Source organism: Triticum aestivum, chromosome 2D (assembly GCF_018294505.1).
Source record: "Triticum aestivum cultivar Chinese Spring chromosome 2D, IWGSC CS RefSeq v2.1, whole genome shotgun sequence".
Taxonomy (NCBI): domain Eukaryota; kingdom Viridiplantae; phylum Streptophyta; class Magnoliopsida; order Poales; family Poaceae; genus Triticum; species Triticum aestivum.
The window spans coordinates 597,495,799-597,513,774 of NC_057799.1; the positions used below are offsets into that span (position 1 = coordinate 597,495,799).

Consider the following 17,976-nt stretch of genomic DNA (forward strand, 5'->3'; position numbering starts at 1 on the left):
GTGGCTAGAACAAACTAAACTGGCGGAACACCCGATGTGGCAGGTGAAGCTCAACCGCCCAGTTGCATATTAGTGGGCACCGCATATGCCAGAGATCCCTATCCCTAGTGCACATCGGATTCAGCCTGAACTCTATAGGGTTAACAAAACTCTCTCCTTTTTCATACGACTCCCATTCCACCTGCAAAATGGGATAGAATGCAAAATTGATATCGAGTTACGATAGAAGCATGATAATCACTTATGCAACGTCGATTCACCCGCTCAGGCGTGATCGCGTCCAGCTCGCTCTTGTACAACTTGTACATGTCCGAGGGGTCATCCGTCGTCTCATTTAACACATCCCACTTGTGAACCCAAGTGGGGAGCCGTAGTCGGTCGTCTTTGTCGTCCCAATCCTCGTACTTCATGGTCTTCGGTCATCCAACCGGCAAACGCTCCCAGCCCCATATGGAAAGTGCGAGCAGACAACCACCAATACCTCCAGATTGCCTACAATAGGCTTCGTCCAACTGCACATAAAAGAGAACATGGTTGAATTAACAACAAGAGCGCATTGATAATGTATCAATGAAGTGAAAAGGAAACAACTTCATACCTGTCGATACAAGTAAGCCAGTGTCGCCGAACCCCAACTCCATTTGCTATCGAAGACGGTCAACGCCTTCAGCCACATCCATGGAGCATTCTTGCCTATGCCATCAGCAAATGTAGTCCTGGATATCACGTACCACATGTAGACACGAGCATATGTCTTGACCATGTCCTCATTAGCATCCTCAGGGCAAGTACCAAAGTGCAATGTAATCCACGTGAAAGGAGCACCGGCTGCGACTCTTTTCTTCTTCTTGTCTTCTACTTCTGGTTCCCGAGGCTCCGGAGGAACCATACCGATAAGGGCATGCATCTGCGCGCGCCACCCATTAGAATTGGTGTTCATACATAAAGGGTTCCCATCGATTGGAAGACCGGTGATCATAGCAATATCCTGAAGCGTCGCGGTCATCTCCCCGGTCCGAAGATGGAAAGTGTGTGTCTCCGGCCTCCAATGATCAATAAGCGCGGTGAGTGCTGCAGCATTGTTGGGTGGCGTCGACCGGCTGACCAACTGAATGAAAGGGAGAAGTCATGTCTCCCTTACATACGGTGTGTACCGCTCATCATAGCGCATCCACCCAAGGGTGACCCCGTGAGACCGAAGCTTCAGAGGTGCAAGCTCCTACAAATAAACAAACAAACAAATCATTACATATGGGGCATTTGTGTTTGAAATAAACACGAAATTCATAACACCGGCAACTTTCATTATTACCCGCTGCTCCACCGACATAGCGTACGACCGGTGTTGTTTGTCCCAGTGATCATCGAGAAGCCAAACCATCCTAACAATTTGAAAAAAAAACTTTCTTGTCAACACTATTATCTTTTGAATACAAATAAACTAAAGTACGGCTACTAGATGCAAAATTCAAAGCATATGTATCCAGAGCATTCTTGTCAATACAAATATAATTTCAACACAAATAAACTAAACTAGGCCTACTTCATGCAAGATTTAATACAAATCTCTTTTCCATATAAAATAACATGTCAACCTATGTATCGAAACCATATATTTTCAATAAAATATACTAAACTAGGGTTGCTAAATTAGGTACATGCAAGTTTATAATACATGCAACATTCAAATCAAATCAAATCAAACAATGGTTCCTCAAAATCTTCAAAATGGCATACATTATATGGATAGAAAGAAGGGGGTCGGAGGAGGGTACCTTCTAGGATGGATTGGTGAAGGAATTCACGGATCAAATCGTCAGATCTGATGGATTTGGGAGAGGGGATTGAGAGGGGGAGTGGAGAGGGCCGCCGCCGCGGCTTCTTCTGTTCTGTTCTGTAACTGCTGCAATGGGGTGGGTGGGGAGGAGAGGGCCGCCGCGGCTGGATCTAAGTCACAGTGCAGCGCCCGACGGCTGGGCGCTGCACATTACATGTGTGGCGCCTAGCTTAGAGGCACTGCACTGCTGGGTGCGGGGCCCAGGGCTGCCACGGTGGACTGGCGTGCAACACCCCTGAGCTAGGCGTTGCACCGTAGGGTGTGGCGCCTGCGTGGCGGGCGCTACACAAAAAGGTCAGAGACGTGAAATAGTTTCACGGGCAGTTCATTCTATGAATTGATTTCATCCCAAGGTTAAAATTGTCAAATTTGCCGCAAACTGCTACTGAAGTAGTTTACACAAGAGTTACTGGTAAAATCCAAAAGTTACAGGCAAGGAAGAGCAGTTTTTTATAGTACCAGTGATCACAGTCAGGAAAAAGGATACATGAGGATGAGGGGGGTGAGTAGGGTACTGAAGAACCGTGCACTTCTACTCGTCTCTTTAAAAGTTATTGCAGGCTTTACCACCCTGTACCATGTGTGTATCAGTGTACGCACAAGTACAAGTCTGAGGCTGAGCCATTTGCTCCTTTTAGTAGGTGGTAGGTACAATATAGAAAGTCTACACCCTCAATTGGGTTGTGAGTGATGAACCTCTCCTCTGGTGCACACCTCCCTAGCAATCAGCTCATAAAGCAAAGGGAAACAACCCACTGCTCACTGCTGGTTTGATCTCCAACAATCTCAGCAAGTACAGGGGGGTGATACATCAAAACATAATACCCCAGGCGTTTGCCTTGCCAAATTGCTGCTACTACTCTAACCTGAAAAGTGAAAACATTTAGAGCAGAGAAAGGGTTTACAGAAAACATCAGAGCAACGCTCCCGCCCAGTGATTGTCCCGTCTTACTGAACACAAGTCAGACTTTCCAGTACTATGTAGGATGACCCTCTCCTAAGTGCTAACAAGCAGGGACTGGCCTGGACATTCGCAGAACAACAACAACAACAAAAATCTATCCCTAATAATAACACACGGATTGACTTTGTCGGCTTCACCGTCACAATACGCTTCTTTCCGTAATTTTACGCTTTCAGTTTAAATTTAAAACATATTCGAGGTGGTACTAAATTTCCCGTAATTTTCGTCCGTCCGTCTAGCAAAATTTCCGTATGCAGGTTTTTTTAGGGTCAAGCATAGCTTGTATATTACTGGTGCCCGGGCAAATCACCCAAAGCACATGCAGCCACATTGGCTGGAACATCCGACTCCCACTCCACAGAGTGGTTTACATCACATAAACGGCCAAGCTTGGCAAGCTCATCGGCTACAGAGTTTACATGTCTCTTACAGAACATAATTTCATGGTGTGAAAACCACAGCTTGAGTTGAAGCTTTGTATCTTCGATGATTGCTGAGTATGCCGAGGAATCTACCTTCCCCAAGTCCATGGCTTCCGCTAGCAATTGGCAGTCCGTCTCGAAGATCACTCGTAGCATACCCATGTCCGCAGCAAAGGAGACGGCATCGGCCATTGCATGAACCTCGGCCGCAAAGGCATCAGCAACGAATTCCTTTCTGCCAGCTCTTGCGCCCAGGATCGTGCCGGCCGCATCTCTCGCCACCACACCCCATCCAGCATGTGTCTCGTCTGGCATGTGCGACCCGTCGATGTTGAGTTTGATCTTGTCATTCGGTGGGGGTATCCACACGCAGATTTCTCTGGAGCAGCCCCTGCTTGTGCATAGACCTGGTAATATTCCAAGGCGCTGCTCCTCGTTCTCCTCGCCACGTCCGCGGACGTCTCCGGCATCTCTCCTTCCCTCACCTTATTCCGGTTGCTCCACCACAGTCACCAGAAGGTAAGAATTAGGATGCGCTTTTTCTCATCTAACCCCCATAGAAAATCCAACATCACATGCACAGACGTGATACGTTCCAGCTCCATTCTTTCCTTCTCCAGCGAAAGGTCCCTCCAGACTTCCTTGACTGCCTTGCATTTGACGAACAAGTGCGCCCCTGTCCTCCTCCCACTTCCACAAAATAAGCACGTTTTATCCTCAACTTGCACACCTCTTCTCACAAGGTTAGTTCGTAAAGCCAGAGACTCATGCTTTATGCGTCATGCAAACATCTGGATATTCCTTGGGCAGGGTAGCTTCCACAACCTCTTCCATGAATCATCATGACAGTTGTCGAGGTTCCCAGGTAGGCCCGTGCTACTGCCCGCATTGCCATCACGCTCGTTCTTCTCCAACTGAACATGCAGTTTGTATGCACTCTTGATTGTGTGATTTCCTTTTGCTTCGAATTGCCAGGCAATAAAATCATCAACTCCTTCGCGAAGAGGGATTTGCAGGATAGAGGCTGCATCAACTGGCCAAAAGGTATCTCGGACGAGTTGCTCATCCCAACTCCCCGTTATTGGGCTAATGAGGTCAGAAACAAACTCAAGCAGGCTGGCCCCCCTCGGAGTTAAAACCTTTTGTGACCACGGCCTAGGAAGCCACAGATCAGACCAGAACCGCACCTGTGTGCCCTCCCCAATACGCCAAATGTACCCCTCCTTAAACAGATCCAACCCATGAAGGAGACTTCTCCATGAATAAGAGATCCCATCCTTTGCCACGGCATCTAGAACATGAGTGTTTGGAAAAAATATCGGGCCTTCAGGATTTGAGCGCAAAGGGACTCCGGGTTTTGGATCAAACGCCAAATCTGCTGGGAGAGCATAGCCCTCCTTGAGCTTAATTCTTGGCAGAAACTGCGCAAGTCCCCCTTGAGCTTTTGACCGTGTCAATTTTTCCCAGCTGATCCAGTGAAGCGTGTTTTCCTTCTCTTGCTGGCTCCACCAATACTTTCCCATAAGCGAGCTTAATTCTTGGCAGAATGACTTAGTCAGATAGAAGCACGACATAGCAAAGGTTGGGATGGCCTGCGCAACTGCTTTCACCAGGGTCTCCTTCCCTACTTTCGCTATGAGCCGCTCCTGCCATCCATAAACCTTCCCTGCCATTGAGCCTTTGACATAAGCGAAGGCTTTCTTCTTTGATTTACCCACATGGACCGGGAGGCCAAGATACTTTTCATTCCAATTCTCGCTCTGAATGTGTATGGTCTGTTTCACCAATTCTCGTGTCTCCGCTAGCGTGTTCGGACTGAACATTACAGCCGATTTCTCTGTGTTGATGCATTGTCCCGAGCATTGCTCATACAGGTCAAGAACTCCTCGCAGCGCTGCCACTTCCTCACTGCTCGCCTTAAGTAACAACATGGAGTCGTCTGCAAAGAGAAGATGAGACACAGCCAGTGCATTGGAACAAATTTTCACCCCACTTATGAGGCCCCTCCTTGGGGCGTCGTGAAGAAGTGCCGAGAGCCCCTCCGCACAAATGACAAAGAGATATGGTGATATAGGGTCGCCTGTCTCAAGCCACATGAAGGGCTGAATTGTTGTGATAATGCACCGTTTACGTTGATCTGATATTTAACCGAGGAGACGCACTTCATAATGAGATCCACCCAGCACTGTTTGAATCCCAATTTACCCAACATAGCTTCCAAGAAACTCCACTCAACTCGATCATAGGCCTTACTCATATCAGCCTTAACTGCAGCAAAGTCCTCCTTTCCTTTCTTCCGTCCCAATAGGAAGTGTGAGAGCTCATACGCAATGAGAACGTTATCCGTAATCAGCCTACCCGGCACAAATGCACTTTGGTTATCTGATATTATATCGGGTAGAATGATCTTCAAGCGGTTGGCTATGACTTTAGAGACGAGCTTGTAAATCACATTGCACAAGCTGATTGGGCGGAGATCCTTGATTCTGGACGGGGTCCTAACCTTGGGGATTAGCACGACTATGGTCTCATTCCAGCCCTCTGGGATAGGGCCGCCATTTAGGACTGCCAGGACCTCATCCACCACTCTATCCCCCATAAAGAGCCAATGCTTTTTATATAGGATGGATGGCATCCCATCCGGACCCGGCGCCTTCAAGTCTCCAATGTGATCGAGAGCGGCTTTCACCTCCTCCCGGGTGAACTCTGCATCCAGGACAGCATGCATGGGTGTGGTGATGCGTGGCTCAACCTTGTCAATGAGTTCATGCAGTCGGTTTCCCGTACGAGAAGTGAAGAGATCCTGAAAGTAAGAGCAAATATAGTTAGTTAACTCCTCTCCCTCCTTCACCACCGACCCATCCTCCTTCTTCAGCTCCTTCACTCTATTCATCTTCCTTCTAGCCGAGGCAAAGGCCATGAAATAACGAGTGTTTCTGTTCCCATCCTTCAACCATGACACTCGGGAGCGTTGTTTTTCTTTCGTGTTCTTCTTCTCTTCAAGATCATTAACCACACATCTCAGTCTCGCCTCTTCTGCAATTTTCTCTTCTGACACCGGGCACCGCATGCATCTCTCCAGATCCTTACGAGCTTTCTTCAATCTTCCTTCGATCTCCCCCACGACTTCTTTCTGCCAAGAGACCATCGAGCCCGCACTAGTACAAAACAGGGCTTTCGTCACAGGGCAATATTCACATTAGTCCCGGTTCAGTCACGAACCGGGACTAATGTGAGCATTGGTCCCGGTTCGTGCGGCTAAGGCATTAGTCCCGGTTCACCTGGGCCCTTTAGTCCCGGTTGGTGCCACGAACCGGGACTAAAGGGTGTGATGCCCATTAGTACCGGTTGGTGGCACCAACCGGGACTAAAGGTCTACTAAAGGTTAGACCTTTAGTCCCGGTTGGTGCCACCAACCGGTACTAATGGGCTTTGAGGCATTAGTACCGGTTCATGGCACGAACCGGTACTAAAGGGCCCATTTTCAAACTCTACCCCCCCCCCCCCCCGACCGCCTTTTCAGTTTTAGAAAAAACAAAAGAAAATGATGGAAATGTCAAAAAAATAAAATAAAATAAGTTTCCCATGTGATATGTGGTCTAGTTGTTGGGAAAATTAACAAATATGAATTTCGACTTTATTTGCAAAATCTCTCTGGAATTTCTTAAAATGGGCATAACTTTTGCATACGAACTCGGATGAAAAAGTTTTTTATATGAAAAATCATCTACTCGAAAAGTTACATCCGAATTTAACCGGGGGAACCCCGTTAAACATTTTCAAAATCCTCAAAAACCTAACAGAAAAAAAGTTACGGGACTTTTAAGATCTGGAGGGGCAAAAAAATTCAAAAAATTTCAAATTGTGGTCAAACTGTGGTCAAACAATGGTCAAACTAATTATTCTAGAATATTAGTGTTACTAAATAATTATTTCAGTTTTTTTGAATTTTGGTCAAATCTGGTCAAACAGTGGTCAAACAATGGTCAAACTAATTATTCCAGAAATATTAGTGTTACTAAATAATTATTGTTTTTTAAAACAATAGTTTCAAACTCAAACAGTGAAATGTGTCACTTCATGCTCAAGCTAAATTCCTGAGGGTTAATAGAATTGACATCTTACTATTGTCAGGAAAACAACAAGTGCAGACTTGGAAATGAGGGAGAATAGAACCCGGAAGTTAAGCGTGCTCAGGCTGGAGTAGTGAGAGGATGGGTGACCGTCCGGGAAGTTAGATGATTTGGGATGATGAGGGGTGATTAGAGATTAGAGGATAAATTGAGCAGTGATGAGGGGTGGAGATTGGTAACAAGGTGGAGCTCCACGTGGCCGCGGCCTTTAGTCCCGGTTCATGTAAGAACCGGGACTAAAGGGGGGAGGCATTAGTAACGACCCTTTAGTCCCGGTTCAAAAACCGGGACTAAAGGCCCTTACCAACTGGGACAAAAGCCTCCTTTTCTACTAGTGTCGCGACGTTTTTCATAGCAGCGCTAACCCCACCTTGACCTCCATACAACCCCGCCTCCCATGCCTCCCCTATCACTTCCGAACAACCTTCCTCTTGCAACCACCACGCTTCAAACTGGAAGGTTCTCCCTTCATTCCGAACCCCAGGTCTAGCACCAGAAGTTTGAATGATGACTGGCCGATGATCTGAATGCCTTGGGTATCCGTTTATGACGGAGAAATCAGGGGACACCTCGCACCAGTATGCATTCGCCGTAGCTCTGTCCAACCTTTCCCGAATATAAGTGTTGAGATCCCTGCTATGGTTCCGCCACGTGAACTTATCTCCAATGTAACCAATGTCCGTCAGCTCACAAGAGTCAAGGGCCTCCCTAAAATCGTCCATACACCTTTGGGTTCTGGCCGCTCCTCCTTCCTTCTCATCACACGACAGAATCTCGTTGAAATCTCCTACACACAGCCACAGCCTTCCCCGTTGGTGATGTTGCCCTAGCAGCTTCAACGCCCTCCACGTCTCTTTCTTCCTCCCCGCCTCGGACTCCCCGTATACTCCAGTTAGTCTCCACACCATACCCCCCTCCTCCGTTACATCAACATCCACATGCCTTCTCCCATACGAACGCAGCGTGACATCCACACCCCTCCTCCAGAACAGAGCCACCCCCCGGCTTCTACCTTCAGGATTCCACGCGTTCATTTGCGTTAGCCCTAGCAGCCACCGAAATCTATCCAACTCCTAATTCACTGACAATTTTGTCTCCGCAAGGAACAGTATGTCGGGCTCCTCTCTCCTCCCCAACTCGAGGAGGCTACGAACTGCCGGGCCGTTCCCGAGCCCCCGGCAGTTCCAGCTTATGATTTTCATTGCTCTCGGCAGGGCTGCTGCTGCAGCCCGGCCGATATAGTGTTTGCTCCGTCTGGTGCTACCACGCTACTTTCAGCCTCCTTCATCTCTGTCTCCATAACCCTCCCCTTTTTACCACCATCCAGCTCCTCCTCTTCGGGCCTCCCCCTCTTCTCCCCCAACACCTTCTCCCCACGCACATTAACATCGCCACCCTTATCCGTCCGGCGAACCTTCTTATAGGTTTTCTGCTTATGCCCACTTGCCTCCTTTGCATGCTCCTTGGCTTCCCCGTACTACGTGCAGGGTCCACGACCATCCTTTCCTCATCAGCCGAAGCAACGTGCACCTCTTTTTCCTTCACCACAAGCACGCCTCCTTTCTGCTTCTCCGTCTGTGCCTCCCTCTACTCCAAGATCAACTTGTGCTGCGATCCAGTATTGTCCCGTCTCGAGCCCTTCTTGGAAGAGCTGTTAACTTCCTCCCCCGTTTCGACCTTCCGGCCAGCTCCAGCACTGTCCCGAGAATCATCCTTACGTCATGACAAGCTATCACTTCCACTACCACTCCTACCATTTGACCTATTGAACCCCAAGCTCTTGCTCCCACTTCCCCGCCTACCACCCTTCCCCCATCCTTCACTGTCCTGATTATTCCTCTTGTAGCCCATATCAGCTTTAAGCCACCGACCGAACTGGGCCTTCTCTCCTTTCTTGAGCTTAGTGGCACAGTCCTTTTCACAATGTCCAATTATACCACACGTATAACAGAAGTCCGGGAGGAACTCGTATTCAAAACGGCACCAACCACTCCCTGCCTCCTCTCCTTCACCTGCCCCGTCCACCCGCTCCTCCTCCTCCAATGTGAATCCTCTCATTAGCGGCTTGTCTATCCTCATTCTTACTTTCACCCTCAAATACTTCCCTATGGCAGAACCATCTGCATTGGTGTCGGCGTCCACATATTGTCCAATGATATCACCAATCTCCTCGGCTGCCTCCGCTGTCATCATCCCGAGAGGCAGGTTGAATACTCGCACCCAGATCGGGACACTGTTAAACACATAGTCCTCCATCCTTCTACTGGGAACAAAATCCTCCACAACCACCAAATCCTTGTCAAACATCCAGGGACCATCATCTAATGCTTTCCTCTTCCCGGATTCCTGGAAGAACGTGAACACGAACTTGTTGTCTCCCGCTTCTTTGCAATCGATACCCTTGATGGGGCACCACACACAACCCAGCGAAAGGCAGATCACATCGGGATGCGCGAGCCGCTCCGACAAAATCTTCCCCACCGCATGCATCCCCACACTCTTCCCCTTCTCCTTCGCCGAGATCTTGATCTTGACCCCTTCTTCTCCTCCTCCGACAGCCCCAAACCCTTCATCATCCCTGCGACCCCCTCCATCTCCCCCGCCTCCACCGCCGCCGCCTAGGTCAGTGTTTTACGACTACGTGCCCTAGGAACACGCAGAAGGCTTATGGTGGATGGGACTAGGGCACTCATAGGTGTGGAATCGATCGCAAGACCGGAAGAACGACGGGAATACGCAGACTGGATCGCTAGATCGGGTCGGAAAAACCCTAACCCAGTCGCCCCCACGATCGTCGGATGAAGAAACGGAAACCGCCACCTATAGGGGCGGACTCTGCCTTTTTTTTAGAATCTCACAAAGCTTTATTACTGAATCAGAATATTCATAGGTACAAAGAGAAGGTCGCCGGGCTGGCCTAGCCAGGTGTGACGGCCAAACCCTAAAGATAAAGCATGCTTTGCGAGATTATGGGCCTCCGTGTTGGAGGTCCTATACTCATGATTAAACGAACATGAAATGAAGGTAGTTGCTCTGGCCTTGATCTCTTGGACAATGGCACCAAAGTCTGCTGAGCTTCCTTGCATGATCGCATCTACCACCACCTTACAATCCGAGGCCACCAGTATTTGGTTGATGTAGAGATCATCTGAAAGTGCCAGTGCCTCCCGTACAGCTAGTGCTTCTAGCACCTGGGGGTTGCGGAGTCCCCTGAGAACGAGGGCCGAAGCTCCCATGAACAAACCCCTCGCATCCCTGCAAACCACACCGACCGCGCCAAACATGCCCGAGCGGGACACGGCAGCGTCCACATTGAGCTTGAAGTGGTCTGTGGGTGGCGGAATCCACCTACGTGGTCGTGGTACTGCTGTCCCCTGGGTGTTCTCCTTCTTCTTCAAGAACTCTATGTCTGACAAGTAAGGTTTGATGAAGTTGTCAGTGGCAAATGGAGTCTGAAAGATCTCCTCATGTATAGCTTTCCGCCGTGCACTCCAGATAACCCACAAAGTAACGATCATCAACGAAAATTGCTCCGTTGGAAGAGACTCATTCATAGCAAAGAGCCATAGCCTTGCGTCTGGTTCCGATGTTGCCAACATGTGCTCGACCAGCTCGGCCTCTGACAGTGCCCACACGCACCGAGACACATTACAATCCAGCAAGGAATGTCACCAGCTGTCCTGCCCTCCACAGAGTGGGCAAGCACTCGTAGTGGCCATGTGATGATGGCTTAGAACATCGCCCGTGGGGAGCGAGTGTTGCGCCAATCGCCAAGTGAGGGGCGGACTCTGCCTACTCTGTCTTGCATGCTGACGCGTTGCCACTTGGGCTTCAGCCCATCCGTCAGTCCTCTCCTCTGCATCTTGGCCCACAAATCTTGTAAAAATAATTGCACCGGTTAAGATCGAACTCCGAACCTTATGACCTGCCGGTGTTTGTGCAAAAAGGAGAAGATTCTGGTTATAGATAGTCCCACGTCGCCTTCTTGTACTCCATCTCACCAGTTTAAATATGTTTATGAGTTGAAGACAACAAGCGGCGTTGAAAGAGTTGGTCAAAGAAGGAATCCATGGGAGAAAGACCCTAAATGTTGGCCTAATTAAACATGACGCAGAGTCGAGTCCGGTGCAGGAGATGCCATGCCGCCCGGGGTGGCGACATTGTTGGGTGGAGGGAGGAGCTGCTGCTCCCTGTTCAAGAGAAAGGGTGAGGAAAGAGACCAGACCGGGGGCAGAAGAAGGGCGGGAGGAGCTGGCTCACCGCGGCGGCGGGGTCGTGCTGCTGCTGCAGATCGGCGAGGCCACTCGTGGTCGGTCGAGCTCCTGCAAGGATGGCCGCATCAGGGGAGGCAGAAGAGGAGGGAGATACATCTGCTGACTGGTCATGGCTTCTAGGAGCAAGGGCTGCTCCTCTGCTGACTCTAATCCAGCTCCCACGCAACTTGTGAGGAAGGCTACGCTGGGCGTCGGCCGCCTCGCACTACACACGCGTCTACTGATTGGGGGTCCCACACGACCGCCTAGGCCTCTCCCCAACTTATCTCTACTGGTCCAGTAGTTTCTTATTCACACGCGATCTCTCCTCTCATGCACCCCTGTTTTAAATCACCGATGCCGGATAAAAAAACGAGATAAAAAACGAGGTTGTTATTAGATCATCCACGAGAGCAAACCAGTTCACGGAAGGCAATGCATTGGGTGTTATTGCCCTTCTGAAATTGTATTACATACATGCTGGATGTCAAAACGTTCAGTATAAACTGTACTTTGCTTGCATACTGAAACTAATTATCATGCTGCAATAATTAAAATATAGAATCCCAAGTCCCAGCAAATTAACATGCCAGTGGTTGGCGGAGTGGGCGAGCCGGCTGCAGCGACGAGCGCGTGGTTGGCGGAGTGGGCGGCTACAGGGAGAGCGATCAGACGGTTACCGACTCGTTTTACTTTTTTTTTCCTCCCTACAACCACATGGCTCCTAAGGTTGGCCATAGAGATACCATGACGGTGTCAACTGTAACTAAAATGTGATTACAGATTGTGCATAGTAATATATTTGTATCGCCTTTGGCATTAATATGCACTAGTTTATTGAATTACTTTTTTATCCTGTTGCATCGCATCGCACGGGCCATTTTCCTAGTACAGTAAAAAAGAACACGTAGATGTCCGCTGATTTGGGCGTCAGTTAACAGGAGGTCTGTTGAGCACTTGAGCTCTTCCGCACAAAATAATCAAAATTCAGAGGGGCGTCAGTTGCAAAATCACAGCGCATGAGTTTGGTGGAACCACACACGCAATAGCAATTTCGGGAGGGAACGTCAGTTTGCCTCATACCAAGTCGTTTCGAGCATGAGCGCTGATCCACGTTTTAGCAAAGAATCTGGGTTTCTGTAGCGGTGTAGGTGACTTACCAGCTCCGCAGGACGCGAAGAAGCTGGAGCCGTGCCGCCCTCGCCGTGGATCTCGACGCCGACGACTTGCGTCGCAGTCGCCCTCGAGCTTCCCGCGCGCCCCCGTGATTCGGATTCTCCTACTCTCTTCCTCTCCCTCTCTGTTTCAAAACAGTGGCATCTGGCACGCCTGGTTGGGGGAGAACGCTAGAAGGGATAGAAAATGGGGCCGCATTCCAGTGATAGGAATAAAAACAAATATGAAAAATCCAAAGTTAAAAAGAAGGAAAGGGGTAAATGGTAACAACAAGTAATTCAAAAGTGAAACGGTTCTTTGTGCCTGAACTGACCATAAGGCCAGCACCGAGTTTGGACGACGGTCGTTGGTGTATTTGCCGGCAAACGGGCGACGGGTAGATCCGAACGGCTAGAGGCGGAGTCAATACCTGCATGCGGCCTGGGGGCGTTGTCGGGGCTGTGGGGACCGGTACCCAGCCAGTCCATGGCACGGCGCGGTCTCCGGCGGCCAGGGTGAGCTCAAATCCGGCCGTTGAATGAGATGAAATCTGGCGGCCGAGGTTGGACAAGTCGGGGCATCGAGGAAAGGGGACCGCGACAAGGTGAGGGGGCGCGCTCGCGGCCGTGCTGGACAACACACGGTCGAGAAAAATGGCGGCGGCTAGGGATGAGAGGGGAGTGGCATGGGGGGTGCAGCTGGAGGGATGGATGGAATAGAAAAAGGGCCGCATGTGTCCTCAACAGTCGGGCCATGGGAGGACATGGGCACACGCCAGCGCAGTCCGTGCGTGTCCGTTCGGCCACAAACACGGCCCAAAGTTGGCAAAGCGAACTGAAAACAGACAATTGTCTGTTTGCTCCCGTGTGTTGGGTGTCCGTTTCTGTCCGCTTATCCCCAAACAGACACAGGCGGACCATTTGGGATCGTGCGTTCGAGTTGGCCTAAGTGTTCAATAAAAAGATAAAAGGAAAAAAAATCAAATTAGGATGTTGTTTTCAACTTAAAAATAAATTTAGAAAAATGAGAGAAGTGAGAATTACTATTATTAACTATACTGACATGTCAAAATTTAATGTATATGAAAAATGTATAAATGATTTTTATGTATTTCCCTAAGCGGATCTCATCTTTACAAGGTTACTTTTAAAAAAATGTTGCCTTTTATGTATATAAAAGAAAATGGAAGACATCCTTGTTTCCGTCCTCCGCAACCGCAGTACACGAACATAGCACGCATAAATCTCACAGCCCCTTGCAGTACCCCTTGCAGTTGTGTGTGTATGCGCGCGTTGGCGAGTGCTGTTGGAGTCGGGCACTAAGCAATGTTTGATATACAACCTCAAAAAGTTTCATCTTCTAATTCAACTTACATTAATAGAAACAAAAAAGACAAAATCGAATGTGAATAGTGTCAAAGTAGTGTAGTTGGAGTTGACCGGTTCTCGACACATTTGGTCGATTGTTTGCATAGGGCAACGGAGGTCACGTGTGCCGTTCGTTCAGAGGGCTTAAGTTTGAGTAATACAAATAGTATCCCACAAAAAAAGTTTTGACTGGTTTCTTGCGGGAATGTTTGGATGGTAGCCCTAGGTTGCGAAGCCAAATAATTGGCGTTGCTGGAGTGATTGAGCATTGCTTGGGTTGGAGCCCATCATTTGGCATTCACAGGATTTTCAATTCAATTTGACAAGATAGCGAGATGTGGGTGGCGAAAACTTTGTCATTTTTAATGGCATGACTTGTTTGTCTTAGCATATTGACTATGGTGTACTGCAAAAGGAGCCCCTGCCTGATTCTAGTCTCCGCTTACATGGTTAATGTTGTACCAACATTTATACTTCTATTTCTATTGTAATATACATACAGTTAACTAGTACGTAGTTTTGAGAAAAGACAAATGAAAGATTCTTGAGCTATGCTAGCCCGATGGGGGAAAGGCACGAAACGCGGCGTGCCATACATGCCAGGCGCCATGGAGATTGGTTGAGGCATGGTGATGGCGTGCGTATGTACAGTACAACAATACCATAGTAAAACCCAGCCAAAAGTACAACCTAGTAGCAGGAACCGAACAAATTTTGTAAGTACTCCTACAAGTGAACAGTTTCTAAAGTGCTAGCTAGCCAATGGAAGTACATGTACAACAACAAACAATGGTCGGTGTGTGGCGGTGTGGCCTACGATACGAGCTAGGAGCCGAGCCTCTTTTGGACGACGCCCTGGACGCAGCCGACGAATGCGAAGGTCCCGACGGCGAAGCAGGCGACGCTGAATGCCTGGAGCGCGACCCACGTCGGCGTCCATGCCCGGACACGGCGCTGCACGCAGTACATCTCGACGGGGAGGTAGATGATGAGCGGCCAGAAGATGAGCGCGCCGAGCAGGCCCAGCACCTCGTTGAAGTAGGGGAACACCACGGCCAGCGCCGTGGTGCTGGCCACGTACGCCGTCCGGAAGCAGACCCGCTGCAGGTTCAGCCCGTAGCGCGGCAGGCCCGGCACGAGCCTCACTGCGTAGGTCCGGCACACGAAGGCGCTGTCCGGGCACCTCGCCGCCAGCCAGCGGTCCCAGACGGTGAAGATCTGCTGGCTGAAGAACTGGTAGCCGCCGAGGATGTGGAGCACGATGCAGGCGTTGGCGAAGTCGACGAGCCAGTAGGGCTCGTAGAAGCCGAAGCCGGTGAGCAGGTTCCCCGGCGCGGCGTCGCCGAAGGCCGCGTAGCCGAAGCAGCCCACGCAGAGGTAGAAGAAGGTGGTGGCGAGCATCGCGATCACGTTCCCCTTCCTCAGCGTCTCCCCCTCCGGCGGCGACGACCGCAGCGTGTCCTGTATCTCCAGCAGCACGATGGAGTACGGGTACGCGAACGCGATGTCGCCGATGGCCTGGGACACCCGCCACACCTTCTGCATCGGGGTGTGCATCGGCACGCCGGCGACGCTCCCTCGGACCACGCCGTCGCCTGAGCAGCAGAGTTTGAGTTTCAGTGTCAGATTCAGACTTGAGAGCATAAAAAACAGGTTATTAACTGAATTATTCTGTCTGATGTACTGTATATACCTATGGTCTTGGAGAGGCCGAGGCCGAGGCCAATGGTGGAGTAGGTGAAGGACATGACGGCCGCGACGACGGAGAGCCACGCCATGCTGTGGAAGTTGGGGATGAAGGAGAGCACCAGCTGCGCGACGCCGAAGAGCAGCATGAAGAGGTGCTGCTCGCGGTCGTCCGAGGTGCAGCGGGCGGCGCCGCGCCCGTGGTCGTGGTAGCAGTTGGCCTTCTTGATCGCGCTGCCGGCCACCGCGATCGATTCCATCAGCAACGACGAGGAAGGAAGGAAAGAAGGAACAAATCGATCGAGCTCTGGTTTGTGCAGTGTTTACCCGAGGCAGGTGGCGGTGGTGATGGTGTAGGCGACGCCGATCCCGTAGAGGTAGAGGTACTGGAGGGAGCCGCAGACGTAGGCGTGCTTCCTGCCGAGGAGCGCCCGGACGGCGCCCATGTAGGTGTAGTTCCGCCGCGTCTTGTCCCCCTCGGACGACGGCAAGTCCGAGCCACCGGGGGCGGCGGGGGCGGGGGACCGGTAGCAGTGGGAGAGCAGGACGGCGGAGACGTAGGTGACGGCGGCGAAGCAGACCATGGCGACGGGGCCGGCCACCCAGCCGAGCTGCGCGACGCTCCAGGAGAGCGCCAGCACGCCGGCCCCGATGACGCCGGTGATGATGTGCGCCACGCACGTCCACAGGTTCCCCGTGCGGGCGACGCGGCCGTCGTCGTCGAGCACGGGCGCGGCGTCGAGGTCGAGGGGCTGGCCGCCGCGGTGCGACGACGGCGCCATTGCTGTTGACGGCGTCGATCCGGGGGACTCGGGAGTCCACACAGGGGAGTCGAGAGAGTTGACCAATCTGACGAGATGCGTGGTGATATACTCCAAACTAGCCGGTGTACGTACGTGGCGTCACCTGATTGGTCCGTGGTTCAGAGTTGAAAATACCGGCGGGATAGAGCCGCGTCCTTCCTGCTCAGAGTCTTTGGACCTCTCCAACGGCCGGTCATTTTCTTCTCCCGTCTTCTTGTGGAAGATGCGGCAAAGCCCAACAACCGCACAACAGCCTGTACCAAATGGCCGATATATATACCAAGGACGATCATATGCACGTCACATCTTAGAGATTTCTGGGATCATCGGATAAAATTTGCCAGATTTATAGGGGAGATGATGAGAGATGGGGCGTGTCCTGGTGTACTAAATATCCACGGTCATATTTGTCAAAAAAAAAACACGGTCATTTTATCGGATTTGCAGCTGAATGAAATTTACAATGCATGGTGCTTATATTTTTTTATGACATATAACTGTTAGCGTCCCAGGCCCAGCTCCCAACCTCGGGCATATGTTCGGACGTTTCCGGTGCGCATCGGACACACCACTACAAGCAAAGAGCCCACTACATCCCAGAAGACTAGCCTGAAAGGAGTGTGGCACTCCTCCTTATAAGGTGGTCCTAGCCCCCTCCAATATCCGAGGTGGGACTAAAGTCACTGGCAACGCCCAATGGCCAGCGTCTCTGACAATAACACATATACTGTTAATTAATTTTTGAAAAATAAGGACGGCGTGTAAAAGAGAACAGAGAGAATAATGAATATCCATGGTCTTTGGAGTTTCTGCAGGTCCTCATCGGTGTTGTTTTCTCCGGGGCGGCCGGCGGCGTATCCTAATCTGCATCGATGATTTCCCGTCTGTTGCTTCTATTCCACAAGCTCTTGTGTTTCAAAAAGTTTGCTCCCTTGAGGCTGAGGCATGGAGGTGGCATCGAGTTATGCTCACGAGTCACAAGGCGTCGCCGGTGGATGCACGAGTCTGTATAAGTGTGCTTGTAAAGACCTGCATTGTTTGTTTGTTTTTTGCGGGGGAAAGACCTGCGATAGTTAATGTATGGCCTTGGGCCCTTTCGTAGAAAGAATATCCGTGGTCGTACCGGTTGACATATCTATAGTTCTGCCCGCAAAAAAGACGAAATATCTATAGTTCAAATGCAAAGGGCGCATATCTCGTAACAAACCCCTGCAAACTATGCTATCCGTCCATGAAAGCTACGGTTTCACAGGAATCTCATATAGATGTTTTGGTACATTTTCAAACCTTTTTTCAAGAAAAAACAACAAGATTTTAAACAAGTGTGTGTTTCCGGTTAACAAAATCGGAGCGCCT

General features: G+C 50.3%; 1 protein-coding gene across 1 annotated transcript; it reads right to left on the minus strand.

Annotated features, from left to right (window-relative positions):
* Nucleotides 1-14,777: 14,777 nt before the first annotated feature.
* Nucleotides 14,778-16,874, minus strand: LOC123054838 (probable amino acid permease 7). The gene is made up of 4 exons (XM_044478699.1): nucleotides 16,718-16,874; nucleotides 16,145-16,682; nucleotides 15,825-16,051; nucleotides 14,778-15,726 (listed from the first exon to the last, which is right to left on the minus strand). The coding sequence occupies exons 2-4, from the start codon at nucleotides 16,597-16,599 to the stop codon at nucleotides 14,957-14,959; spliced, it is 1,452 nt and encodes a 483-aa protein (XP_044334634.1). The 5' UTR covers nucleotides 16,600-16,682; nucleotides 16,718-16,874; the 3' UTR covers nucleotides 14,778-14,956.
* Between the last annotated feature and the right edge of the window lie 1,102 nt (nucleotides 16,875-17,976).